The sequence below is a fragment of the Rhinolophus hipposideros genome, assembly GCF_964194185.1.
Source record: "Rhinolophus hipposideros genome assembly, chromosome: 23".
Lineage (NCBI taxonomy): Eukaryota > Metazoa > Chordata > Mammalia > Chiroptera > Rhinolophidae > Rhinolophus > Rhinolophus hipposideros.
In genome coordinates this window covers 14,961,071-14,988,847 of record NC_138069.1, presented here as the reverse complement: position 1 = coordinate 14,988,847, position 27,777 = coordinate 14,961,071, and the positions used below count along the sequence as shown (strand labels likewise).

General features: G+C 34.6%; 1 protein-coding gene across 8 annotated transcripts; it reads right to left on the bottom strand.

Moving 5' to 3' along the window:
* Positions 1-415: 415 nt before the first annotated feature.
* On the bottom strand, positions 416-26,724 carry MATR3 (matrin 3). 8 transcript variants are annotated; one of them, XM_081035994.1, is made up of 15 exons: positions 26,564-26,724; positions 15,639-16,723; positions 10,758-10,819; positions 9,744-9,785; positions 9,320-9,432; positions 9,023-9,075; positions 8,440-8,565; positions 7,542-7,667; positions 7,230-7,397; positions 6,725-6,856; positions 6,218-6,261; positions 5,766-6,135; positions 3,699-4,065; positions 3,113-3,234; positions 416-1,514 (listed from the first exon to the last, which is right to left on the bottom strand). In XM_081035994.1, exons 2-15 carry the CDS (start codon positions 16,548-16,550, stop codon positions 1,464-1,466), a joined length of 2,688 nt encoding a protein of 895 aa, XP_080892120.1. In that variant the 5' UTR covers positions 16,551-16,723; positions 26,564-26,724; the 3' UTR covers positions 416-1,463. The 8 variants fall into 8 exon arrangements, with proteins under 8 accessions (XP_080892120.1, XP_080892123.1, XP_080892118.1 ...); XM_081035997.1 differs by having other exon boundaries at positions 3,699-3,921; XM_081035992.1 differs by having other exon boundaries at positions 26,530-26,717.
* Positions 26,725-27,777: the final 1,053 nt, after the last annotated feature.

Here is a 27,777-nt window from a genome sequence, read left to right as displayed (position 1 = left end):
TAATACACTTGGACCTAAGAGTTTCGAAAAGAATTCCTATAAGTTTATTTTTTCAATTAAAAAAAATTGATAACATAATCTCTTGTATCAAGAATCCCAACATATTTTGAAAGGCTTCTAGAATTCTTGCTATTCCGTGTTATTTCCAATTCTACTGTTAACTACGTAGATATGCCTAAATATTAGCGTTTGCTATTTCTTTGCCCTTAGCATTTTAAACTCCCAAGATGTTGAAAAATAATGCAGACATTGTTTTTGTTATGTAACAGGAACAAAAAAATCCACCAGCACCCAAAACTTTAAAACTCAAATCTTTAGTAGCGGTCTTTAGAACACTCTAGATTAAAAATGTAAAAATTGGTTAAAACATGCAAAAATGTGTAATAGTGAATAAAAACCACAACTGACAAATATATTGGTTAACATTCCAAACATGTGTAACCAATGAACATGGCCTAGGTTCTTTTTTATTGGTATTCACTTCAGAAACTTGAATCCACAGATATAAGCAGTTTATAACCAGAAAGTTACAAGTAAACACAGATTATACATGCAAATTTCTGTTCACAAAGGTCACATGTGCAGGTATATATGAATTAGAAGCGTGCGTCTAGATTATGGCCAAACTGTTTTTAAAAATGCAGAAATGTAAAATTACATCTTGAAAATATGAAGAGATGGTCTACACACTTCAAAAATCAAATGTTGCTTATACCAGATGTATGACAGCTACAGGATTCAAGTGACAAGCAATAAAGTCTCAAGAAATTAATACTGGTCAAAGAGAACGGGAATATTTTTACATTTCACTGAAAATACATTGACTACTAGAATACGAAATCTAGCAGGAACTTAGGGAAAAAAATTACAAAATCTAAAGCCAATTACTTAATATTTCTTATTACCTAAACAACAGCATAACATTAAAAGAAACCTGCACCCGCATTTTAATTGCTAATCTCACATTAATGAAGTTCTCCAAAAATGAAATGCAACCAAAAGCGCTTCAAACTCCAAATTAAAGTCTGCAAGGCTCAGATTAAAATGTGGAATGTTTCAGATGAAAGTAATAAAAATACAATTGCTTTTGTTCTTTATTGAATGGAATTAAAAGTTTTGACATTTCTTTGAAGCTTAGAACTACTAAATTTCATTTCTTTGAATAGTTCTATGCATCTTTTTCTTAGTGGTGCAAGTTGTCTTAAGTAGCTTACAAAGTCAGTCTCTACTAAGTACTCCTGTCTGTTACCATTCTGATAAAACAAAAACAATTTTTCATTAACTTAACCGTGTATGTATTTTTGCTATAACACTTAACACATGAACAGACATCTATTATTTTTCCACTAAAACAAAAGAGTACAATAGTTTTCTTCTAACTACCAGTATTGTATTTAAAAAAGGTTAACATTAAAAACAAAGAACCACTATTTTCTTTGAAATCATTAAGCTTCTTGCACATCTTAAGCTTCCTTCTTCTGCCTGCGTTCTTCTGCCAGTTTATTCAGAAATTTCTGAAGAAAAAAAAAAGGGATTAAATAAGTTATTTAAGAGGAACATAAATGGGTTAATTCCAAAATAAAATATTCTATCCAAATTTGGGGGTTTGGTGTAATTAAACTATATAACCGTATCATTATTTTAAAGATTCAGTTATTCCTATTAGTTAGTGAACAAAACTGGTTTAGAACAGCACAATAAGACATGGGGGAAAATGGTAAAATATGAAAAATGGTTCAAGGTGCAATTAACACCAACTTGTAGAGATGGGAAAACAAAACATAGTCAAAACTGCTGCTACTCCAAGAACACGTATTAGTTAAAATGACATGCATTTATTCAATGCCCCTTCCACTAAAACAAGTGGGCAAATTTTTCTTAAAGGGCCAGTAGTAGTAAATATTTTAGGTTTGTGGGCCATTCAGTCTTTATTTCAACTACCCTTTTCTGCTGTTATAGCAATAAAAGCAGCCACGGACAGTACTTAAATGAGTGATCATGGCTGTGTTCCAAGAAAACTTTATTTACAAAAGGCAGCGGCTGGGTTGAAAGTGTAGCCTGCTGACCCTTGTATTAGATCTGTAACTTCTAGAGCTCATGGACACAAGAGATCTGTCAAGACATTAATGAAAGTACAAAAAAGAAAAAAAAATCTAATCTGAAACATCAAAACATGATATTCTTTATAAAGTATCAAGCAACCCAGAGAACACTGTAATATTTATATATACCTAGGTAATACATATAGTTTTTGCCCCCAAACAGCTTAATATCAAATCAGGTAAAATTTGTTAAGATTGCTCCTAGCATTGAAAATAACCTTTTCATATCCATGATGGAAAGATATGTATAAGCAGCAAGGAACACTTGTATTTAAAACAAGTGATTCAGCCAAGAACTGGATTTCCTAAATTCAATGCTATCTTTCATTTTCTTCCTTTTTTTTTTTTTTAAAAAAACCATTTTATTTATTTAAGCGTGTTTTTCCAGGACCCATCAGCTCCAAGTCAAGTAGTTGTTTCAATCTAGTTGTGGAGGAAGCAGCTCACAGTGGCTCATGTGGGGATCGAACCCGCAACCTTGTTAAGAGCACTGCGCTCTAACCAAGCTAACTGGCTGCCCCCAATTCAATGCTATCTTTATCTATTTAGTCAACACACAGAACATGTTTGATGACTGAATACTTTTGCAGTTTTATGTTATACAGCAGTGTGAAAAACCAAGTTATCTACGAGTTCTTTAACTCCTACTTTCAAGTTTCCCCCCATTATTTGTTTCAGTGCTTAGTCCTTAAAGAGGCCACTAAAATACCAAATTTAAAAATATCCAAATAGGAATTTGTATTACAAATTTGTTGGAGGCAGCTGGTTGGAGTGTGTTGCTCTTAACAACAAGGTTGCCGGTTTGATCTCCACATGGGCCACTGTGAGCTGCGCCCTCCACAACTAGATTGAGAGCAGCTACTTGACTTGGAGCTGATGGGTCCTGGAAAAAATACACTTAAAATAAAAATGTTATCTGGGTCCCCAGAAGGTATTATATACATTTTATTTTCTATAAACTTACATGATTTGTTAGTTTTCACTAAAGAACTCTTAAGATTTAGCCTTACCTTTAATTTCTGATAATGAGGAAGGCTGCTGCAATGAGTATTCTTTGCAACTTCTTCATTTGTATAAAAGAGTGAACACAGCTTACAGTAAAACCCTGTTTTAGGTATCACATAGTCTATACCTAGAACACAAACATACATTCTTACAAATTCAGTAAACTGAGTATTTTATTTAGTGTTCTCAAATCCAATATGGCCTAAGCTAAAACAAAATTAAACAACAAAAAAAATGACATTAGTTAATAACTGAGTTGTATTTAATTGATGTGTAAGGTCCCACCTATTTATACTCTTAAAAAGGCAGAAATATAACAGGTAAACAAAACAAAAAACGATGTGAAATTCTCAGAAACCTTGATGAGAAGAGAACATTGCATAATGGTAACAAAAGATACAAAATCAGGAGACTCAGTTAAGAAAAAGGAGAATATACCAATTAAGATTTACAAATTGTTTGTACAGAAATAAATTTAAATACTGTCAGAGCTTATTTAAAAATCAATTTAAAGACAGACCAATTAAAAAAATCTTATTTAGTAAGAGTTTGGGGAGGCTGGGAGGGGAAGAACAAAGCCTTAAATCTCACCAACAGGAACATTGGGCTGATATGGTCCAATTCTATACTCATCTGGGATTGTACAGTCCTCCTTGTTTTCATCACTTTGGCCATCTGCGTTTTCACTTGTATCTTTGTTAGCATCATCAGCATTCTCAGCAGATTCAGCACCTGGTTCTGTGTTTTCCTCATTTTTAATTCCATTTTCCAACGCTGCTTCGTTTTCTTGATCAAGTTCCTCGACCTTGTCCACCTTAATTTCAACCAAACCATCATCATTTTTGTCAGCAGATTTAAATGCCATGCCCGATTTACGAAGTTTCTGAAGTTCCGAATCTTCCTCATCACCAACCTCATCTAGAGTGACAAAACCTTCCATACTCCCTGGGAAACGACGCTGTTAAGAAAGACAAATTTACTCTGCAACAATTATCCTGCAGCATCCCTTCCATTTGTTTTACTTGAAGGGAAAGGGATAGCGTCTTTGTCTTTACTCATTCTCTCAAAATACTGACTTTTTTCTTTTCCCCCAAAATCACTAATTTTTAAAAAACAACTTAGCTTGTTTTAAAACTAAATAATCGAAGGCTTGCCTCACACAAAATGAAGAAAATAAATAATATGAGGACACTCATACCCTATACTTTCTGACACTTCTTTGCTTCTAGGGACTGAATCAAAGAATTGATTTGATAGAAGTAATTGAATAACGTCCTTTGGAAGACAGCATCTTACGATACAACTTTTACAGAATACGCAGTCTAAAACTGTAGTGGTTTTTTTTTTTTTTAAATCAAACTCCGCAGCATGACTGCCTAGCTTTAAATTTATTGAACTTCTCCATACCCCAATTTCCTCATTCATGAAATGGTGATAGCAAAGGTATCTACCACAGATGGTTGTGAGGATTAAGTTAATTAGCACACACAAAGAGCTTAGAAAAATTTACAGCAATTATAGGCTCTTTAGAGTATAAACATATTACACAATCATCATCCACTTCAGCCAAAAAAATAATCTTAAGACTAAGTTATTTGACCAAGCCATCAAAACCTAGGTGTAGGGCTGGCCTAATGGTTCAGGTGGTTGGAGCCATCAGGTGGAGGCCAATGGACTGATTCCCACATGGGCCAGTGAGCTGCGCCCTCTACAGCTAAGATTGCGAACAATGGCTCTCCTTGTAGCTGCGCTGCCGTGAGCAGCCAATGTGAGTGACCAGCAGCCAGCGTTGAGTGAGATGGCAAGAGCTGCAATGAGCTGAGGACCAAGGACAGACTGCCTCAGCAGGGAAGGGGGAAAGCCCAAGGCTAATAATACCAGTAAGGGCCAAGGAGCTGTGTCCTACACAACTAGACTGAGAAACAATGGCTTGAACCAGAGTGTTGGGGGGCAAGGGGAAACAAACAAACAAACAAAACAACCTAGGGGTAAAAATTAGCTTTCTAATAGTTGAATGTTACTTAAAAGAAAATAGAATAAAATCACAAAAATTTCATTCCAAGAGCCATTAGTCAGTGAACCATGGGTCTTTTGTTTTACTAATCTTTATACCATGTATGTATTTTTATATTCATATGCATCTGATATGCTTTAATGCCTTTATTAACCTGATATGCTTACTAATAACATATTCTAAGAAAAATGTTTTAAAATCTAATAAAGTATCTGATCAAGCTCATGTTTCTCAATAGGAAAATTCTTCAAGTTCAATAATTGACTGAGTGGCAAAATGTTTTACATATCTTTGGTCAATTAACTTATTGAAAACTCATCCCCCATGTTTTTAAAAACAAGCTAAAGTATACAGCTGCCTATGAGTACTTACTACCACTACAATATAGAAATATACATAGTTTTAAGTTTTTCTCCTTCACTACTAAAGTTTTTTGTGAGCTGACATTTTTTTTGGCAACTATAATAGGAGGTCCTATTTAAGCTATTTATTTATTGCAGAGTTTAGTCTTAAATGTTTGTATTGTGGTTCATATCTGATTTTTTCTAATTCTCTTTAATCTGACCCTACTAAGGTAAATAAGTTGAAACATTTATTTGATCTAGTTTTCTATCAAAATAGGTCAATATACAATCTTCCTTTACCTTTTTAAGTTTTTTCTTTGCAGCTGCTGAAGCACTTGTATCTTTTTTCACAGCTTTGTCTGAAGGTTCCTTTTTCCCATCAGAAGTCACATCACCTAAATTAGCAAGATCTGTCTCATCTCCCACTGAACTGCCACTTTCTAGCAGTGCTGCTGCTTCCTCTTCATCTACAAGTAGTTCATCTTCAGATTCAAGAAGCATGCTAGGTTCTTGTTCTGTCTGGTCATCTTTTGTATCCTTTTCACCATCTTCACCTGACTTTTCTTCTTGTTCTTTACCTTCATTTGTACTTTCAGTCTTCTGGGAACCATCAGTTTTGGATTTCTTATCACTTGGAGATTCTTTGCCATCTGGAGAGTAAGATCTTTTTCTGAAATAAAAGATACACCTCAATTAATTCCCCTGAGCTTAACGAACTAGTGTTTATACAACACACACAAAGAATGAATTACCGTGATTTATCTTTTTTCAGTAAGTCAATTCCTCTGTTGGGAATCTAAAAGACAAAATTTTCCATTAGTCACATAAATGTATTATTTATTTAATAATTTATTAAACAAACATTCATTTGCAGAATAATATAATTATCCAATTAACTAATATTACCACCCTTTAATCATCTAAGTTTTTGCAATCCTTGTAACCATAACTAAGAATTTAAGCTACCTAAGTCAGGAAGTTCATTACAATCAACATTTCAATAGAGCAGTGGATAATCAAGATTTTGGTAGAACTTTGTTCAAATAAAAGCTAAAATACAATAGACAAAAGCAATAAAGGTGCTTTTATAGAATACCAGATAAAAATCTGCTACTGAGGAAAACCAGAAAGAGAGAAAAGGTTGCTCTTTCAACAACTAAAACCTGTATTCTTAGCGTATTAAAATGTTTATAAGACTGCTGTGGCTTGAAATATGTGGAAACAAGCTTTATAATGATGATGCACCAAGTACTACATACCCTCAGTACCAATTTTTTATATTTTTCAGACAGGTCAACTTTCACACATCTCCCCTGAAACCACAGGGCCTTTTTCAAACAATGGTCAACCATTGCCATTGCATCCTCTCTGGTTTCCATCTCAATAAAGGCCTTAAAAAAAGAAAAGAAAAATTAGAAAGGGCATTATTTTTCTGAAAATTGTATAGAACTCTAGTGCTTATTATTTTTTCTAACCACTTGGTAGGAAAAATTAATCTTTAGCAGAGACACAGATAAGAGTTAAGTCACCCAATAAAATAAGGGCAACTTGTCAGATTTACAAAGTAGCACCAAATATTAAATGACTATATGCAGGCTTTCTGCCAAAAATGAAAAGTAATACTTAGAAGATATTACTCAAATACTGTAAATGAGGAAAATGAATTTAAAAAAAAGAATCATGTATAATATGGAAAGCAACAATATAATCCCAGTTGAAGTACGAAAAAAACAGAACACCAATCATCATCTACATGTATATTACCTGACTTTTCAACCTCATGAGTATATAATTCTTTATTTTCCCATAAGGCTCAGCAAGCTTAAGGACAGCACTGTCAGAATAGCCAGAATGGGGTAAATTGCTGAGATGTATCACACGTCCAAGCTCTTGCTTTTGATCAAACTTCTGGTCTGGCTTCCCTTCAGGTTTCTTTCATTCAATAAACAGAAAAACCAAAGAAAAAACAGGCAAGTTAACATTATCCTAGTTATTAGCAGCAATTTTAAATAGCTAAAGTTAATATTAAAACAATGTATTAAATAACTGGTAATACAAATCTTAAAAAAATATTACCTTTATTCTTTTATACTTCTGGGATAAATGGACTCTGACTGGCTTGCCAAACACTAATGCTGGTGTGGTTGTATAATAATCCACTGCAGCCTGAGCGTCTTCTGTGGTTGCCATTTCAATGAATGCCTGAAATTGCGCACACACACACGGGCGCACACAATCACAAATAAACAAACATTGCTCAAAGTCTTTTCAGATATATTCAATCATTAAATATAAAGTACTTTCAAGAATCTAAAAGCAGAACAAAAAACCCAACATTGCTAACTCACTAAGCAATTTTATTAAAGGTCATCTCAGATTTTATTATCTTCATGCTACTAAAACTATCACTTATGCCCACTGTATCCAAAATAATGATTTGGCACCAATTTGGTAGAAGTTTGAAATGATTACAATTTACTGCTTAAGAACTACAATTTATAAAGTTACTAATTATCCATCAGTACTAGAATTTAGCTTTACAGCACGTCCTTGAATAACATCATTTCATTATAATAATGAGATGCCATAGGAACTTAACTCTTGCTTACATTAGTTAGCCTGTGGTAAAAATGCTTTAATTTTGTCATTTCACTAAAGAACGTTTTAATGACATTAAGTGAAGACTTACTATATACAGGGGGTGCCAAAAAAAGGTATACACATGACTCTTATTCATCTTTTGTTATCGGTATATGCTGAGCATCACATTTTAATACAGGTTTTTCCTTTCTTAAAATGTGTATACATTTTTTTTGGCACCCTCTGAATTATCGATTATTGGCTTTTTTCCTTTACTTCATTCCATATTGATGATTTAAGATTACATTGAGTTGTTTTTCTAATACAAAACCATGTAATCCCTTTAAGAAATACATTAGTAATGAATAAATATTACACATTTTTCAACTCATACCTCATTAATTTTATTTAAAATCAGATGATTTGAAATGACTCCGAATGGTTCCACCAGCTGTAATAATTGATATCTCAAGTTTTTCCCTCTCTGAAAATCCATGATGTGAACAACTCGGCTAGTTTCCTATACATTAGAGAAAAAAATCAAGTCAGTAAGTCTCTTTAAACGCAACATGAAACAGGTTATGCATTAGAACTTTTAGAGTCTAATGTTAACCAGAACAGATTATATTTAAAGTAACAACTCATAACATTCTAGAGAATTTAAAAGCTATACAGGAAATCAAATGTTAGTATGGTTGGACAGATCTCAAAGTTTCAGAAAAAAGTCTGCTCTGATATTTAAATTGAATACTGTGTATATTATTGGATAACAAGGTGCAACCTCTATAGACCACAGGCATATGAAAATTAAAGTTTTAACTTTTATCAAACCCACAGTAAATCCTGATGGCTTTCAAACTATACCAGTCTTCCTATAGTAAGAACTATGACACAGATTCAATTAGCAAGGATTTATTTAAATCAAATCACATTCTCAAAACAGCAAATAGAGTGAAACCAAGAGCTTTATTACTGACCACTCTGCCTTTTTGCATGTGTCTTGGTCCTTGCAGGTTTCCATTTCCAGCACCTTTATGGGGGAAAATATACTTTTTCAGTCTTCTAATATACTTGCTATAACAGGCTACTTCAATTGAAAAACAAACATCTTTCAAACATGAATAAAAGGACATATTACAAAATCACAAGTACCATGTCTTTTCATGAATATTATTTTTGAATAACATTTTATTAAGCGTTCTTTTGCCTATCATCACTGCGTTTTATTTTTATCGTAAAAGCTTAGGGAAAAGTAACATGAATTTTATAATCACCCAGATTTCCTCTTGGTCCAACTGCTGGTCCCCCAAGATGAAATGAGGGGGGTGGAGGTCCCAGAATTCCTGGTGCTGGGTTTGTAGACTGCTGCAACATGAACGGATCTCCCCTAGTAAAGTGAAGACATAATAAAATATAATAAGCACGATAAAGGTATCCATCAGAAATAATTAAGACTTATTATTAAAGCACCTCTTGGATAACTATGATTCCAATCTTTAGGGGCATTTATGTGCGAATTAGGAAAAATCTATAATAGCAATAAAATAAAAAGTACTATGTAAAATAAGTTTCTAAAAATTCTGTCACCCAGTCAATAAAAAATAATTCAGAAAATATTTTATGAAATGTTGAAAGTTTAACCTGAATTCCTTATATTGATCTCCTTTACAAACCATAGCTTAAAAATATTTAACTTACATTGTGTGTCCTGTATCATTGTCAGGATTCCATTCTGGGTAGCTTTAAAAAGACCAGAAAATTAACTTTAAAATAAAACTATCCTTTTCACAAAGTAGCCTTGTTTGGCCTCTAAAATAGAGATTATTTATTAGTAAAGTATGAGAATATAAGTGTTAGAAATATTACAATTTAAATTGTCATATAGATATTTCCAAAGAAAAATTTCAGAACTCTAAATTAATCTACACGAATGAAAATAAACATGTTCTGTACTATTTGAAAATGTAGGTAATGCACGATGAAATTAAATTTTTTTCAGTATTTAAGTCATAAGTAGAGAACATGATGCATGAGCAACTGGAAATATGGGCTACGTAGGGAAACAGGGACCTGTAATCACAGGTTTTCCTTCTCCAATATTAAATACTAAGTGCACAGTTGAATTGTATCACTAGAAAGAAAGAACAGCCCCAACAGAGCTAGGCATGTGTGAAAATTGCCATTCCCGTGAACAATGGGTATTGTGTGTGCTGCTTAGGCAGGGAGATTCTTCAGGAATTCAATTTCATTCTAGCAGCTTAAATTCAGAACCAAAGGTATCTCAAAAGTAAAAAATACATCCTGAAGGATTCTGCTTGACAGCTTAACTTCTAACGATTCCCCACCCTTTTCTGTGTATTCAATATTTTTAGAGCATGTATTACTGTTATTGAGAATGTTCTTATGAATCTATGTTATATAGCAAAAGCTATCTTTAAGTATATTAAAAATTTTTTCAATTTGTATAAAGCACTAATGTTTATTTACCCTAGAAATAATATCAAATAATAAAGTGCCACTATCGCTGCATATAATATTCCATTAAGATTTCAGATGTAAACATTTTGTTTGTAATTAGTATTGCCTGGACAGTATCAACTATGCAGGAATAACAATGTGGATATTACAAGTAAATGATGAATTCCCGAAAACCAATCAATGGCTGTTTCTGATTCATGGTAAGGATGCTTTAAAGGTATTTCAAACTCCTACATTTCAAGAAGAAGCTGGCATCGACGACTGTGACTCGCTCCATTGATATGTTGACTCCACTCCTGCAGCAAAGTAAATTAGTAGAATTAACAAAAATATTTTAATTTGAACCATTCAGACTCTAGGATGTTAATCTATATGCAACATCATAGGCTATACAAACACCTGCCCATTCACTAATCACAGATTTAACTTAAAGCGATTTTTCTGAATCCTTGTAGCTTGATCCTGCCCTCAAATACGCCATGCACATTCTTGGAAAAACTGGGTAACTTGGTTAACACACTAACAGACCTTACAGGAAAAAGATATAGAGTTAATAAAGATCAAGAATAGTAACTGACCTTGAGATCAGCTAGACATATTAATTTCTGCTGTAGATCAAACTAAATTATTCATGTTATATTAGAATTGTTTTTTTATATTACTCTAAATATGACAAAATATCCATGCTTGTATCTACTCTTCTAAAAAAATATGCTATAAATGTGAACAATTAGTTAAAAATAGAATGTTTAATTTCATCCAGCCTTTTGAGGTATGTTCCAAATATACTACAGACATTAGAAGCTAAGTTGATTTAACAGGAATGGCTTTTCTAGAAAATGCTTCCCATTTAATAAAAAACTAAGCTCATATTTCCCAGAATTAAAGAAGCAAATTTCAGGAATGCCTGTTTCCAACTTTTAGGGAGGAAAACATTACATTCAGCCAATATTTGCTCCTTTGTGGTTATTTTAAATTTGAAGGGATTAACTTTTGTCCTATTTTATGCAAATAAATTTTCACTTCTTTAGTTAAAAATCCACATATGAATGATTAATGTTTTAGGTAATAAGAGTTAGGAAAAGTAGGTTCTGCTGCCATTGCTTGGGTTCCATTCCCAAGGTGCCACTTGCTAGACATGAATCCCTAGTACAAAATATGTAAATTCAATATTCTCCTAGGGTTCTGTGAAAAGTAAATGAATTAATAAAGGTAACTAACTGCTTATCAAAACATTGCCAGGCACATAGGAAGTGCTCAAAAAGTGATTATTACACTGTTTATAAAGCTATCTTGTTTTACAATTCCTGCTTTACATGTGTTATTGTTTAACAAATTCCCACAAAATGAACCAAATTTTCTAACACCCACACTACCTAATACAATTATATTTGGAATATAGAACATGGTGGTCAGGCAATGTTTTTAAAAAGGGCCTCACTTGGAGCTGAACTAAAACAAGAAACCAAATTACAAGATACCTTTTTGAAAAGCTTTAGAATTGTATTTTATAAATGGGATCCTAATTTTTAAAAACTGACTTATATTACAAGTTTACATACATTCCTATGCCATAATAGAATTAACTAAAACCCTGTGAGAGAACTAAGATGGAACACATTAAAAAAGAATGTCACTTCTCAAACTTGAAGAGCTATCTCTCAAAGCTAGACTGTCTTTTGGAAATAATGGCTAATAGCTAAGGAACTCAAAGAGATCTCTGTAGTTGGCTCTACAACCAGATATTTGGGACATGAAAAGGTTTTACTTGCAAAGCAACAGACCACTGACTTGAAAGCTACTTTTAAAATTGCTAGAAGCAAGAGGCGCCATGAGTAAAGTTTGCAAAATTCAGAAGAGGAATTAAACAATTAACTTAGAATTTTCTGAATGAAAAATATTCTCAGATTTTATATATAAAATATCCTTGAGAAGTAATGTGTTAGGAAAGGAGTAAGTTTAGCCTATCAGGCATGCTTCTAATTCATAGAAGATGGAAAGGGTATCTAGTTGAACAGAAATTATTTATATCCAATCCCCATGCCCTATGAAAGTTCAAATTTATGGTAAAAGTGACTGATCTTTCAACGTACTAGAAGGAAGGTCAAGATCAAAGACTCAGTTACAAACCTCCCAAGCTCACTCATTACTAACCTGTCCTACCACACTTTTACTGTTTGGTTTAAGGTGAGGATTAAGAATAAAAAGGATTTTTTAAAAAACCTGTATCCTTGGATTCTACATTGAGGTAACTCTCCCATCAGATTTCTAAAGAACAAGGATTCATTTTTGGAATTCAGAAATTCTGTAGGAAAACTACATTCACCTTGATGTCTTTGAGATACCTAAATGATATGAAGAAAGGATAATTTGGAGAAATACTCCTGGAATGGTAGAATAAAGAATAACTTAAGGGCTTCTAGAATAATACTAAAAGGAAAAATATGAACGCAAGTGACAAGACAGCGAAAGGGCAGTTTTCTTTAAGTGAAAGGAATTTGAGGTTGTACAGAAAAGCCACTTCACATTCTCAAATGACCTAGAAAGAAAAGCAACACCATCACTGAAAGTCACTTAAAATATCAAAAACGATGACAAATTAGATGATGTTTTTCAACTAAAAGTTTCTTACTTCACATTAAGAAGTTTTGATCAGGTAGGTTATTTAACATTACCAGTAGGTAAAAAGAACAGATTTTCCAAGTTATGCAGCAATACCAGAGAGCAGGATTAAATGTTTAAAAAATGTTCATAATCTTTCACCACAGGAATTTTTCTCTAAAGTCATTGTTTCTACATCAACTCTAAAATGAGTCAAGACCACTACTAAATGTGAATATTTAATTACTTTTTCAATAATGCAGATACCCAGAAAACGTGAGCTTTAAGGAAACTAGAATACACTGAAAATCCAGGTATTTAAACTTCTTAAAATCGGTCCTATTTACAAATATAAATTTTGTAAATCAAACAATCAAAGGGCCTCTAAAATAGTTCTTAAAATGTTTCCAATATTTTGATAGAATAACGGCCTAAGCATTTTTACAGGTTAAAAGTACCTCTTGCGCTAGGTAGGGTATCTTACTCTCGAATCCACGGTTTCAAATATTTTTAAACTGTTCTTTTAATTTAGGTCCATTTACTATCATTATTTATTAATATTGTTCAGGAACTAGAAGATAACAAAATTTGGTGAAAAAAATAATCATATATACAAAATAGAAACTTCTCTGATTAAAGTCCTCTCATGGCTTCCTTTTGTGTTCCTTTACTCAATTGTTTTTCTATGTGCAAGCAACAAGGTTCAATAACTGCTCAAAGTCAGGATAAGCAGACTTCCAACAACAGGTTTTGATTTCAATGACTTCAGAACAAAGAATTTTAAGTCCCTTACAATTACTTTAATTTGAGACAATATAACTAGTGATTTTCCTTGGAATTTAGAGATTGCCATTATTGCAAATAGGCAAGAAGTAACAGAAAAAAATTTGAGTCACCCAAGTTTAATGGACCTTTTCATTAAATCAACTCCCACCAGACCTAGAACTCGAAGTTTAGTACTGAACAAAAACTAAATTCCATGATATACTTAGTATATCCAACAAATTTGAAAACAGACAACACCAAAAACACCAACCAGACAGAATGTCCTAATTTCTATGAGTTTGGGGTTCTGTGTCTTGCATGAAAATTTATTTATGAATTTAAATTTAGCATTTGGTATTAATTTTTGGTATAAAGATTAAAATATCCCTTGTTTGTGTATTTAAACTATTTATATATCAATTCAAAAGATTTTTGTATTATAGAAATACATATTTAGCTAAGAATTACTTTTTAAAGACTTTTTCAAAGTACTCCAAATTCAAATATAAGAAGTCTTTTCTCTTAATTGTGAGACAAAAATACTGCGATCCAAACAGGTTAAAAACAAAATCTCTAATGATCTATATGATTTAGTTTACTCAAAACTCACTAAAAAATGCATTTAAAAGGGATAGATGTGAAAAGAAAACCTTTCCAGATGTTACTGTAAATAAAAAAACCCTAAACAGTAACCATCAAATAGATTTCATAGTAGCAGTATGTTCCAGTTAAAATAGAATTAACTATACAGCACATCAGGAAAAATGGATGGTCAGATTATAGATCAAGCTTGTCAAGTGCTATAATGTTGACTTTAAGTCAACGGCACTGCATATTGACAAAAAATCAGAGGAAGTAAAATTGAAACATTGAAAGAGAAAGGACAACATATTTAAAAGGGCTTTTTGAAAAAGTTCCCATTTTGCCAGATGTGATAATTAAAGCAAAGGAGAATTCGCTATATCTTTTTTTTTCCTCAAATGACTATACCAGAAGTCTGAGCCTAAATCAGAAAAAGAATATGCTTATGAGGAAACACAGAGCAGGATACTGCAATAGTGGATTTTTCCAAGTCTCTAAAGGGATAGATGTAATATGGGATAATAAAAAGTGAGTTCTGAAGTATGTTTAAGAAAGTTGTGGAAAAGGAGAAAAAAAATGATGAAAAATTTCAGTCATAGTATGAGAATTTACATTAAAGGGAAATTAAAAAAGGAAGAATGAACTAATCTAAAATATGAAACATAAACAAACACCAGGGCTCTACATTAACTCTTTCCCTGTAGCCACAGATAAGGAAAAAAAGAGAATTGTTCAAGAATCCATCTTTACTACATACAAATCGGCAATCAAGACAGATGGAGAGCTGAAATCTAGCATCCTGAATGGCAGAGCACATTGACTGCAAAAAAATAAAAATAAAAATACTCAAAACAATTCAACAAAGCAGACAAAAAACTGCTTAAATATGATTAAGAAGAACATATTGATGCCAAAAACCAACAAGATAATCCCAGTGGATGACAGCTTTGTGGCCAGAAGTAATCTAGGCAGATTGTATTAATGTAAAGCCCTGGTTAAAAATGCTCAAAAAACAATTACCTTCCAAATAAAGTATTCTCAAAAGTATAAAAATTCTTGATCAACTTAGTGTCATCAGACTACAGAATTAGAGTAAAAGATATAGGTAAATACAGAATAGACACTACAATGTAAAAGAAATTAGAAGTATCTGTTGCATTAACTCACCTTATTAGAATGAACTGGCAAATCACATATAGAGCACAGATGGGGATAACCCTTCGGTAAGAGTCCATGGAAGTCTTCAATATTGCTACTTGGAGGAGCGCCCCTCTTTTTCTCAAAGAGAGATCTCTCTTGTAAGGGGCCAGGACCACGTCCCATTCTCTCATACTCACTGTCAAATTTATGATAGTTATGCGAGGTCTCACCAAAAAAAGAATCATCCCTACACCTTTCTCCATCTCTTAATCTGTCATCTTCATAATCCATTCTGTCATAATAACCAGATTCTTGAGAACGACTTCCATGGTCATAATCAAGCACTGGGTTGAGACTAGGACCACGATCATCAAAACTATCTCTTCTAAAGTGCCTTTTTTCTTCCCAATCATCCCTAGGTACTCTGTATGGCGGCTCCCGGGTAGCAGATCTGCCATCTCTACCATAACTCAATGTAGGGCCTTCTTCAGTTCTCCTCCTTTTAAGCTGTAGAAGGATTTGGGGCAAATTCTCAGGAGTAATCTTGTCCTCTGGATAACGACTCAGTTCATCTAAGTCTCTAGCAGACAGACCAAAGCTGGCCAAAATGTTACTGGCCTGGTCTGCGTCTCCACGGTGTTGAGAAGACAAAGGGAGTGGACCTCTACTTCCAATGTTAAATATAGACTGCAAATTATGGGAAGAAGTACTAGCAGAAGACAGTGCACTATGAGCTCCTTGTTGATTCAATGAAGAACTCATTCCAAGATTCATTAAACTAGCAAGGCGTGCAGTACCCTGGTTCATCCTTCCAAGAGATGCTGGCATACTTAAAGACTGGGTAGCAGCAGCAAGAAGGCCTATTCCTGCTGCAGACAGGTCACGCCCATGACCCTGCGAGTCCCTACCGAGAGATGACTGCTGGAATGACTTGGACATTGTAGAACTATCTCTTGTCTAGTTTAGATTACAAAAAAATTTTTTTAAGATGGCCAAAAAGAAAGCTCAAACTAGAAAACTAGGTTAACTTTGCTTCAAAAAATGGTAACGCCAAGAAAAAGGATCAATAAGGACTGTAGAATCTTCTTCAAGCTGAGAACCAGCAGACAACTCTGTAGAAAAATAAGCAATTTTAGTCATAAATCCCTTTAAGTAGATGCCGTTTTTTTAAAGAAAAAAAACTTATGCATCATGTTGATTAAAAAAAAAAAACATTTAAGATCTCAAACTTACAAGGAATTTATTATATATCTTAAACAGATTCCAGATGTATGCAGAGCCTGCATATATTTAAAAAGTAGTCTTTCATGCTAACATTTAACTATTAAAGGGAATTTCATTCTAAATTTAAAAACATTTCAATTGAAGGGTTAGATGTCTCGAGTACATCAAAATTTCAGTAAAAATATAGATGGGTCTCTTCTTTCAGAAGAATAAAAATACACCCTATAGTATGATGCTTAAGTTCCAGAAGACTAAAAACAAAAACAAAAAAAAATCAATGTCAGCAAGTCAAAGATGAATCAGTTGTATTCTGCTTTAGAAAATGAGACCTATTATAACTATCAGAAAGAACCAAGTAAAAATCACAAGTAAATGAAGTTTAGGTGATAAGTACCTAGTATAAGATCTAAGACCAAACATAGTAACTGAGACCTTTATGCAGCAAAATCAATTTGAGGTGAAGACAGATGTGAAGAAAACTAAGTGACTTCCTACAGTTTAAGGATTTCAGCACAAATTTAAGCCATATAGCTAACTGTCTTCTTATTGTCCATCCTGTATCAGGCAGTACTTACTTCATTTCTAATCCTACAAGGTAAGGAGAACTAAGTATGGTCAGTACAGAAATAAGAGACCTCCCAAGAAAAAACCCAGGTGCAGGAAGTTTAGGTGATTTAAAGAAGTGAAACTCCCCAGGTTAGCATCCACCAACACTCATTTAATGCTCAGGGCTTCAGAACCTCTAGAGCTCCAAACAGCTATAAAAATGAAAATGAGATCTTGCTTGCATAGATTTCTGTAAACTTTTCACAAGAACAGCCACAATCACCTGGAAATTTTAAATTCTGAATACAATCACCCAAAACGTGTTTGTAGATGAATTTCCATTTTTTTCTTAAATTGTTTTTTACCTCAGAAATTATTATGCAAGAATTTGCAAAGCATTTATGTGTGATTCTCATAAAATATTAAATGTACGTTAAAAAATGTCCTTGATGAAACAGCTTTTTATAATCACCACTACACACAGAAGTTAAATCTTAAGTATTTTGCTACAGAATTCTATCTGGAGGTTTTGTTAAATTTTATACATCTGATCACCCATAAACCTAAGCTCTGATAGTTCAAAATATTAAACTTTATTACAGTAAAAACCAGGCAATATTCAATAGTTACAAGTCTATTATGGGGCCAATCTCACCAATGATAGAATCAAGCAAGGAAACACTGGATAGTGGCAGAAGAAGTATAAAAAAAGTTACAGGCAGGACTAGATTTTACAAAAAGATGTAACAAAGTTAAAGACACAGAAATGCTATCAGAGGTGACTGGAATTACAGATGTTTTGCACACCAAGAAAGATGAATTTGAGAAGACACCAAAGAAACTAATTTTGGATGCTATGTAAACTTAGGCTTTAAGATAGGACTAATAAAATAAAGACAAGAGTTAAGTGGATTTCTTTGGATGAAAGTTTTTTTGATTATGTCTTACAAGTGCCATACAGAATGGCAGTTGATATACTGTGTAAAAACATTGGTAGAACCCTCTAAATTTTCACATATACTTTATTTTCAAAGATCAAAACTTTTAGAGGGTTTTTTAAAATCAGTATTTCAAAGCACCAAGGTTATTATTAATTGCAGTTTTGCCCTTCATGTCATAGCCAAAGCTTTGTATTATTGAAAAGCCAGTTTTTTGAAAAGAATTATTCTTTTCCCTCAGGGAAATTATACAATACTATAATGATCATGTGTAAAATTTTTTCATTCATCATATTTTAAGGAAATGATTGTCGGATTGCAGAGAACTCACTTTTCTTTGTAATATACAATGAAAATGGTGTATCTGCAAAAAGAAAGGTTAAGAGAAGGTAAAAGATAAAACAGAAAATGGATGTCAGAAAAACTCAGAAAAAGGGCAAGACAAACAATGTGTATATCCCATGACAACTTGTAATTTCATTAAGAATAACCTTAATATTTTGGACTCAGAGTTTCAACTTATATGCAGCCCCACACAAAAACATGAGATGGTATTCCTAAAAAGGAACTTAAAATTTAAAAGTCAGACCTTTGACTGAAACACAAATAACCAAATGAAATTCTTAAACTTTTTTCATTAGAATGAAGAAATTGAGAGAAATCAGACATGTCAACATTGTTTAAGAGCATTTATGAAAACAATTCCTTTAGTATCTTTGGTCAATGACAAACATAAGACAAACAAGCCATTTTAAAAGGCTGATTTAAGCAAGACCTATTAAAGTCAGTACAATACTGAGATGTTTACTAAATTAGTAAATATTTTTAAAAAGATTACCTTCTTTTTTTTTGATTACCTTCTTTTACTCTTTTATTTCCACAATTGTAAAATTTCCTTTTCACAGTACATTATACTAGAGATTAATAAAGTTTGAAGTTCCTTTGAGATTAATGTAATGTCAAAATCTCATTTACCCATTTATAATCTTTATGTAATAAATTTTAAATGTGCATCAATGCAGAACCTTTCACTTCCCAAACAGAAAGTACCTCCACCCCAAATCAGAAAAAGAATGCCTAACTTCATAATTAGGCTTCACAAATGCTGTTTACTATAATCTAATACTCAAATTCTTAATGAACAAGCTTAAAACTCATTTTTACAGACAATTCTACTAAATAATTAACCAAGAACTTAAAGCTAGTTCATGACCTAAAAATTGTAAATGCTACTAAATATGTTAGCTTCATGTCCAATATCTGAACAAATACCTGTTTACGTATGGTTAAGAAATAAGTTTCGGTTAATAATATTCAACCCCTCTCACTCCATAAATTACCTATCTGATATTCTTTACTGGATATATTTTCATCTGCAATTAAAGAACTGGAATACAAAAATATTTCAGAAAACAAAGCTTAACATAGAAAGTTCATGGAGAACAGAAAGAAACAAATCGTTCTAGATTTTCTCCTATGTAAAATAAAGATTACCTATTAGTCCTATTGATCATTCTTTCAGAGGGTTATTTATTTAGCAGGATTACTAAAATGAGCATAAAGCAGGCTTTAGTTCTTTAAAAGATACAGGAAAAAAATCTTCAGCTTCTAAATCCAAAATTTAAAAATTCCACGTTTTAAAGGTGCCTTCTAACTACCACAGGTATCTTTAGCTATGTTCTCAATTGTGTGACTTACTTGTTTGAAACAACTGATTTTAAGATGATAGAACCATAAAATCCTTGTAGATAGATATTCAGGAAGAAATTCATGTTGACATTATTTTAACCCTTCATCTCACATAAAAAACAAGCAACAGCTAGAAAACTATAGTTTTTTACAGTATTTTCCCCTTCTGAATTAAAACCACAAAGAGTACAAGAAATTTTCAGATTTTCCCCATGTTCCATCAGAGTCAAACTTGCGATCTGCTAACTTATTCATTTGAAAATATCCCAAGTATGTTTAAGGTAATAACCAACAATACCAATACAGTAAATTCTAATCGTGTCACCAATATATGGCAGGGATAGCTGTTAGTGATATCAAAGAAGCATCATTTGGAAAGGTAGGTGCTTAATTTTTTTCATCAATCACACAAAAGCACTGATTCCTGTGGTCAGAACTTTTAAATCAAGTGACAACCCATTTCCAATTAAAATACAGGGTTAGGTTAATTATTCCTTATTTAAAATGTTCACTTAATTTTATAATGGTTTTCTAAATAACTTATCATTTTAAAGCAAACTAACAGTAACATTTACCACTATTCCATTTTATCTTTTCTCAGTATTTTATAACTTGTATTTCATTTAAAGGTTTGATTTTTTAAACGAACTATTCAATTTTTTATATAGAGCTTGAGCCACTTTAAAACCTTGTACTTTAATGTGCATTCCTTAGTGTCATAATCTAATCTCACTGTGGTATACCTATGAGTGACTTAAAAGGTTTTTAAAAATAAAATTAATTTAAATAGTAAACCCCTTAGGAAATAAAACCCTAGAGCTCTATTAATTTCAGTTTTGTACAAAGCAATACATGCAATATGTGCCTCATCACACAATAGGAAAAGATGAAACATTATAAAACATAGTGCCAAGTAGGCTGAAAAATAGGTATTCATATTTTAAAATGCTTTAAAATTCATATTGCTCTTCATGTCATAGACCTGGACTCAATCTCTCGCCCACTTCTTGATTCTTAGGCTAATGATAAAAGTGTTGCAGAGAGCCTTCAGCTGCTAAAATAGAAAACATGTTAATATCAGTAGAAGGGATTTCTATTCAGTCTTGGAATATTTTCCTTCTTCCTGGCTTTAAAAATACTTCCTAGTATCTTTGAATTAGATATTAAATAATTTTCAGATTAAAACAACGAAGGAAACTGATTTATAAACCCATACTACAGGATAGAAAGTCACTCCAATTGCCTGACATTTCTGACTGTTGATTTCAATTTACTGATACTAACTTGGCTTAACTCTTTATTTAAAAGAATTAGTGGTTTTCATCAAGGAACCATTCTGCACCTTTAAGATTCTCCTCTCCACTCACTTTACGTTCTACTCTCCCGGTTTCCACAAACACTCGTACAACTCTTTGACTTGATATATACTGAGATTTCTGGAGCCCAAACATCTTGATCTGAATACAGGTTCTGTTACAAAACAGCTGCGTGACCTTGGGCAAATTACTTAACCTGAGTTTGTTTTCTCATATGTAAAATGGGAATAAAAATAATACCTATTTCATAAGGCTGTAAAGATTTAATAAATTAGTTCACATAAAACAGAATGGTGTCTGGCACATGTAAGCACACACAGTAACCACCTTTTATGTAATCTGATCTTCACAATCAATATGTAATCTGATAAAATGACTGACCCAGCGGCACACAAAGAGCTTATAAACCTTTCACTTGTACTGTACTCCCTTATTTTATATATCAACCTCAATGTCCTATCCATTTCTACTTAAAGCCAGTACTCATGTTTCAACTGTTACTGAACTAGAAGTCAGATTTTAAAAGACCAGATTTAAAGATTGGTAGTAACCCAGACAAATAAGATTAAAGAACAAAAGTGAATTCTAGTGCAAGTGGACAAATTAAACCTTTCTTCATTCTCTACTGCCAATCTACCTTTAAGTTCCCTTCTCATCCTCCAAATCAAGTCCGTATCTGTTTCCTCCACCATAATCTTACTGGAGATGGTCAGTACTCCTGCCTTTCGCCCAGCCTCCTTGCACCCATGTTCACAGCTTCCAATATAACGTCCTAAAACACCACTCATTACCTTCCTTATACTGTACTGCTCAAAAACATACCGCTCCCTATTACTTACCACATGAAGTCCACACTACGGCTTTCAATGCCTTTCATATACTGGTTGCATCCTAACTTATCCAAACCCACTTTCCACTATATGCCAACACCTTATGAGAGGTCATTTTATGAGAAGACTGCCCAGTACTCATGCAGATATAATTAGCTGGAATGTGTTTCTCTTCTCTTCATTTAATACTAGTAATTCTCACCCTCACTTTATATAATGTATTACACAAACCACTGTGTATACAAACATTCAAATTTAGAAAAAATATTAACAAGACCTTAGATACCTCTTACCTACCAATTTCCAATGCATTCCTCCTTCCCTTCCGTAATCCGTTTTTTGTTTTACCACTTACTATATATTCTTAAAAAACATGTTAGTTTTGCATTTCTAGTTATTTTTTTACAAACTGACTAAATATGTATGTATTGTTACTTGCTTAAAAAAAACTGATTTATTCACTAATTAAACCTACACTTTCCCTGCGATGTAGATACCATTATGGCACACGTACTTATCTATTGTGCAGATGATGAACATTTAGGCTGTTTCCAATTTCTTGCCTTACCAAGAATGCTGCTATGAATATTTCTTGGTGTCTCCTGATGCTTAAGTGTAAAAATTCCTCCACAATGGTGTTTCCCAGAATACCATAGCCCATACAAGGGCACACAGTTAAGTATTAAAATTGTTCTGATGTCTCAAACCTCACAGCAAGAATATTTTAAGTACAAATGTTTGTATTTCTTTGATATTGCTGTTCCTTTCCCACCTGATTATTCCATGAATCAGGTGTTCAAATGCTTCACTTGAAAAGTTCACATTTGGTATAGATTCTTTTATGGGTTACTATACCAAAGGAAGATGTTTAGTATCCCAGTAATCCCCACAAAGGGGGCGTGTGGGAAACCCATACAAATCACCTTGAAAAATTAGAAAGTTCTGTACCTTCATTAGCAAACTATGATACTGCAAATCAAAGGTCCTATTTAGACCCTAATATCAATTGCCTGCTTTCCATATTTGATGCATTTTACTGCCTGCCCACTATGACATGTACCACAGATTTTTTTTTTTTTTTTTTTTTTTTTTTATCCAACAGCAGTCGCTGGGAAGAACTACACCCCATCTCCCCATTGGTATACCTTCTTTGTTTTCTTGCTAACCTAATTCTGCCTTAAGGTATGTACCAACAATCAATCACAGGCTAGTGTAACTCTCGATCAAAGAGAATGTCAGAGACATGCCATCGTCAAATTTTTCCAGGAAAAAAGCAAGTATTCTGTATCAATTAGCTTCTAACCTTTAGAATAGCTTTTTAAATTTTTAACCAATGAGAATTCCCATTACATAGCTGAGAATTATAAATTTCAACGCTTTATTTCCAGGACAGTGTTGACCTTGGAATAACCTTGCACACACCGCAAAACTAGTCCACAACCCTTCCAACCTACCCAACCAACTCTGTATTGTCTATCCCAAAGTTAAGTCACCTGCACCCAGAAACTGTTGCCACAAGTGTGGGATACTTTTTTAAGCAATTCTAACTAAACGATATATAAAAACAAAGTACTTTTAACTAAAAAATGTTCTAAGAACACATAATAAACAGTTATCCAATTCTTTAGTTTTGCTTATTCTTAAAGTAGTTAATGGCTGCAGTTCACATTGTAATCTAATTAGCATTAATCACAATGAAAACATTTTTATGTAAGAATGTCTTCCATTTCTATGTTACAATAATAACCACAACTTTTTGTCACTTGAAAACTCTGCAGTTCAGACTTCAAGAAGCTGGCTCACTTCTATCTGAATTCCCTTCAAAAATACAAGAGATCCTAAAATACAAAACAACATGAGATTCTGGTATTAAGCAGTTCTTTACAAAAAATGTCCCCTCCCATTACAAAAGTATAGTTTCTTGTGGAAATCTTGGAAAAATCACCCATAATGCCAACATCCAGAGCTAATATTATGGGGGTATACTTCTCTTTTTATGCTTATTTACATGTCCTTTAAACAACAATATATTAAATTTGGCAGCAGCTGAGTTTTAGTACATTTTTCTTTCCAATTAATACCACATTCCATTATCATTTTCCCATCATTATTCTCCTCCTTGTTTCAAATAGCTTTATAGATTTCCATTTGATGGCCACACTACAATTAGATCTCTAAATGTTGACTCTTTTAGATTTTTAATATGCTTGGTAACTGAGATTAACATTTATGCACATAAATCTTAACAGACTATTTCCCTAGGTTACATTCCTGTAAGAGTAGTCCTTTCATTTTTAATCCTATTTAGTAAGACATAAAGAGTCTGACTCAAGTATCCAATCAGGACGCAAGCATTCCAGGGGGCACTAGCAGCACTGCCACTGCCTCCTTGGGCTTTAATCTTTTCTATAAAATTAGGGATTTAAATTAATTTTATTTATAAAATTATGTAAAACATTTTCTTTGCATTCCTCAGTTGTTAAAATTTGTTTAGTTATCATTAACTGACTTGTATTATTATTTAGCATTTACACTTCCCTGAAATTAGTATATTTAAAGAAGCCCTTATGATAAACAATGTTCCTATCAAGGGTGGTTAAATCCTTCCGAATTAGTTCAAAATGGTACATAAAAGCAACTCCACTTACATATAGTGAAAACGGAGACATGAAAAGATGATAAAGTGAAAACTTCCTTTTTGGGTAAAGTATATACTAATGTTATAAGCATATAATGTTAAATGTAAAGGAAAAATTGTAAATTTAAAGCACTTAAGCACGAACACCGTCTGGCTCAAGATCGCTTTTCCAAATCTTACATAACCAACCAAAAAAATCTTCATGTAGTACTTCAATTGTGTTTAATTTCAAGTTTGCCAAAACATTCTAGTTAAGTGGAAAGGCATACCACAGAGCGTTTTTCCAACAAGACCTGTTTTCCCCGCCTTCTTGATTACTAGAACAATACTAATGTTGAAAAATTACGTCGCTAGGCTGCGTAGATGACCGAACCACTGAATTTTTTAAAAGGAAATTTCATTTTGAATATTTAAGCCTAAGGTATTATTTTTCCCGCAGACAATTATTGTTTAAATTTACCTGGGAGAAAACTGTGCGTTACTGTTTAAAAATATAAAACCAAGCTCTCTGTTCAATCACCAAAACGCAGCATCAATACAAAAACCTCATGACTACCATCTGGGAAATCAACGACTCATTATTCCAGACTAGAAATTTCGGAATCGCCATAACCATTCTAGAAATATCTGGCTGGAAAACCGTAACTGACCCAACAGGAATATTCCACCAGATAGGGCCACAAAGCAATATAAACACCTAGGAGATATTCCTCCACGGTAAATGGGAAAAGTCTCCGTGGAACACAGAACATGGCACAACGCATGAAAAGAACAACGATGCGACTACACCACGGTACTCCAAACCCTTTGTCTGGAAACCGGAAGGTCCCACACCACACGATTCTCTCTGGAGAAATCTAGACTGATAGTATTTTAATAAAGGGAAAAGGACTGTGAGGTGATTCTCTGAACAAGTACAAATCTCGTGCCTCGCAGCGTACTGCAGAAGGCTTTCTCCAAGACGCAATACAAAAAACAAGCGTTAACGTTTCATTTTTTCGGCCATTTTTAAGCGATGGGGGGTGGGGAGGAATTGTTTCTGAGGTCCGGCTAAAATCGCGCGCGCATGTGTGGGCGGACAGGGGCGTCTTAGGGGGCGCTATGAAGCGATGGGCAAGGAGCAGAGCGGAGGCCGTGACTCCAAAAACGCTGCTCAAGCGGCTAAGCTTCTCAGACTGCGAAATCCTCCATTTTGGGGCACATTTTCAGGCGCAAAGGGGGAAAAAGCAAACACGTATATGCGACTGGCGCTATCCAAGAGCCTCGCTATCTTAACTATCCTCCCCCAAACAGCACCCTATGGACAGTGGGTCCCTCAGGCTTCCAGCGCTCCTCCCTTCTCCTCAGCGCGGCAGCTCGCGTGTAACGGGCTCGTTGTCCCGCCCCCGCCCACAGTAAACCCAAGACGCGGGAAGCTCAGCCGATCGGCTGCCCTCGGTGCCCCCGACTATTCCGCCACACCCTGGGCCTTTGGCTGACCGCGTGTATCCCTCCGGGACTGCTCACCTCCGCCGCCCGAGGAGGCTGGTTGCGCCGCCACTGCGCTCCTAACATGGCGGCCGCCGATTAGGCGGCTCACATACGCAGCGCGGAGGGAGGCAGAGCGGGCGGGCGGGAGCGAGCAAGAAAGGCGCGCCGCCGGCTCCCCGCAGCCTCTGTCGCCATCGCTGCCTCCTCCCGGCGGACGCGGAGAGCCCCCTGCCACCCCACCCCGATTCTTACCCGCTTCACGCCTACCTTAAGGAAAGGGAGAGGGAAAAAGGAGAGGTACCTCTCTCCCAGCGAGCGGGACGCGGAGGATCCCACAATCCCCCGCAGCAACGGCGCTGGTAAGAGGTGGCAGCGGCGGCTGCGGACCAAGAGCAAACCCACTCTCGCGAGAGAGCTTGCCCCCACCCACCTCGGGTCTCCTGTCTGCGCGCGCCAGGCCCCTCCCCCTACCGATGGCAAGCGCTTCACTGGCGCTCTTGGAGGCGGTCGTTGTTCTCTAATCCCGGAGGCCGCCTGTGGCGGGAAGTGGGACAGCCACAGCCCATAAGTTCGAGTCCCATTTCCCCAAAAAGCTTTTCCCCACCCCCTAAATTGCCTGGTGTAAAATTTAAATAGGGTATGTGTTAGAAGCCAGTCGCAGGAATCCCTGGCTTAGACCCGATTGCTATTCTGATTATTTGCCGAGTGGTAAGTAGCACAAGGAAGGGGGAATAGATACCAATTTGGCTGATCTCAGGTATTCTGTGGAGGGTCATTGAGGCGCAAGACAGCGAACCCATCCCACGGAAAAGACCGCCGCCGCCATTTGGTGAAATTGACTGAATGTAAAACACTCGAGACTGATACACGTTCTGTATGAGGGAAAGAATAACACGTGTGGGAAAACGTGAGGCGGACTCGGATAAATTGCATAGTTAAGGCTGAAGTCAATGGGCATTTCCCTGGAGTTTAAAATACAAATGCAAAGGGACAGTCACCTGAAGTCTGAAGTAAATTAGTGAATGCAAGTCCTGATTAATAACACGCAGATTTTTAAAATCTTGTGTGTTGAATCAGATTCGCGTCTTTGAAAAAATATTCTGGGTCCTCTGTGAAGACAGTGGAGGGCAAAGATAGACTAGGGACAGTAGAAAATTGAAGCAGTCATTTAAGACAAAAAAGCAAGTCCTGTTAATTTTATTGGATATAGAAGATTGAGAGAGGTGTCATAGATGAATGACAACTGTTAGCAGTGCTATTAAGGAGCCCTGGAACATACTTCAGCTGAGATAAGGCAAGTTCTGGTTGGCATCAGTTTTAAAGAAGTGGTACCGTATTTATGGGTTTTAGGTCAGGGGGAAAGGGTGTGTTAGGGCAAATATGAGCTGCTATAAATGAAGCAATGGGAGTATTGTGAATAGAGGCCTTAGGACCAATCCTTGAGCAACTTAATCAGGTAGAGCTGAATGGCAAAGGAGACCAAGTATGGAGCCGGGGAGTGGGGGCGGGGGGAAG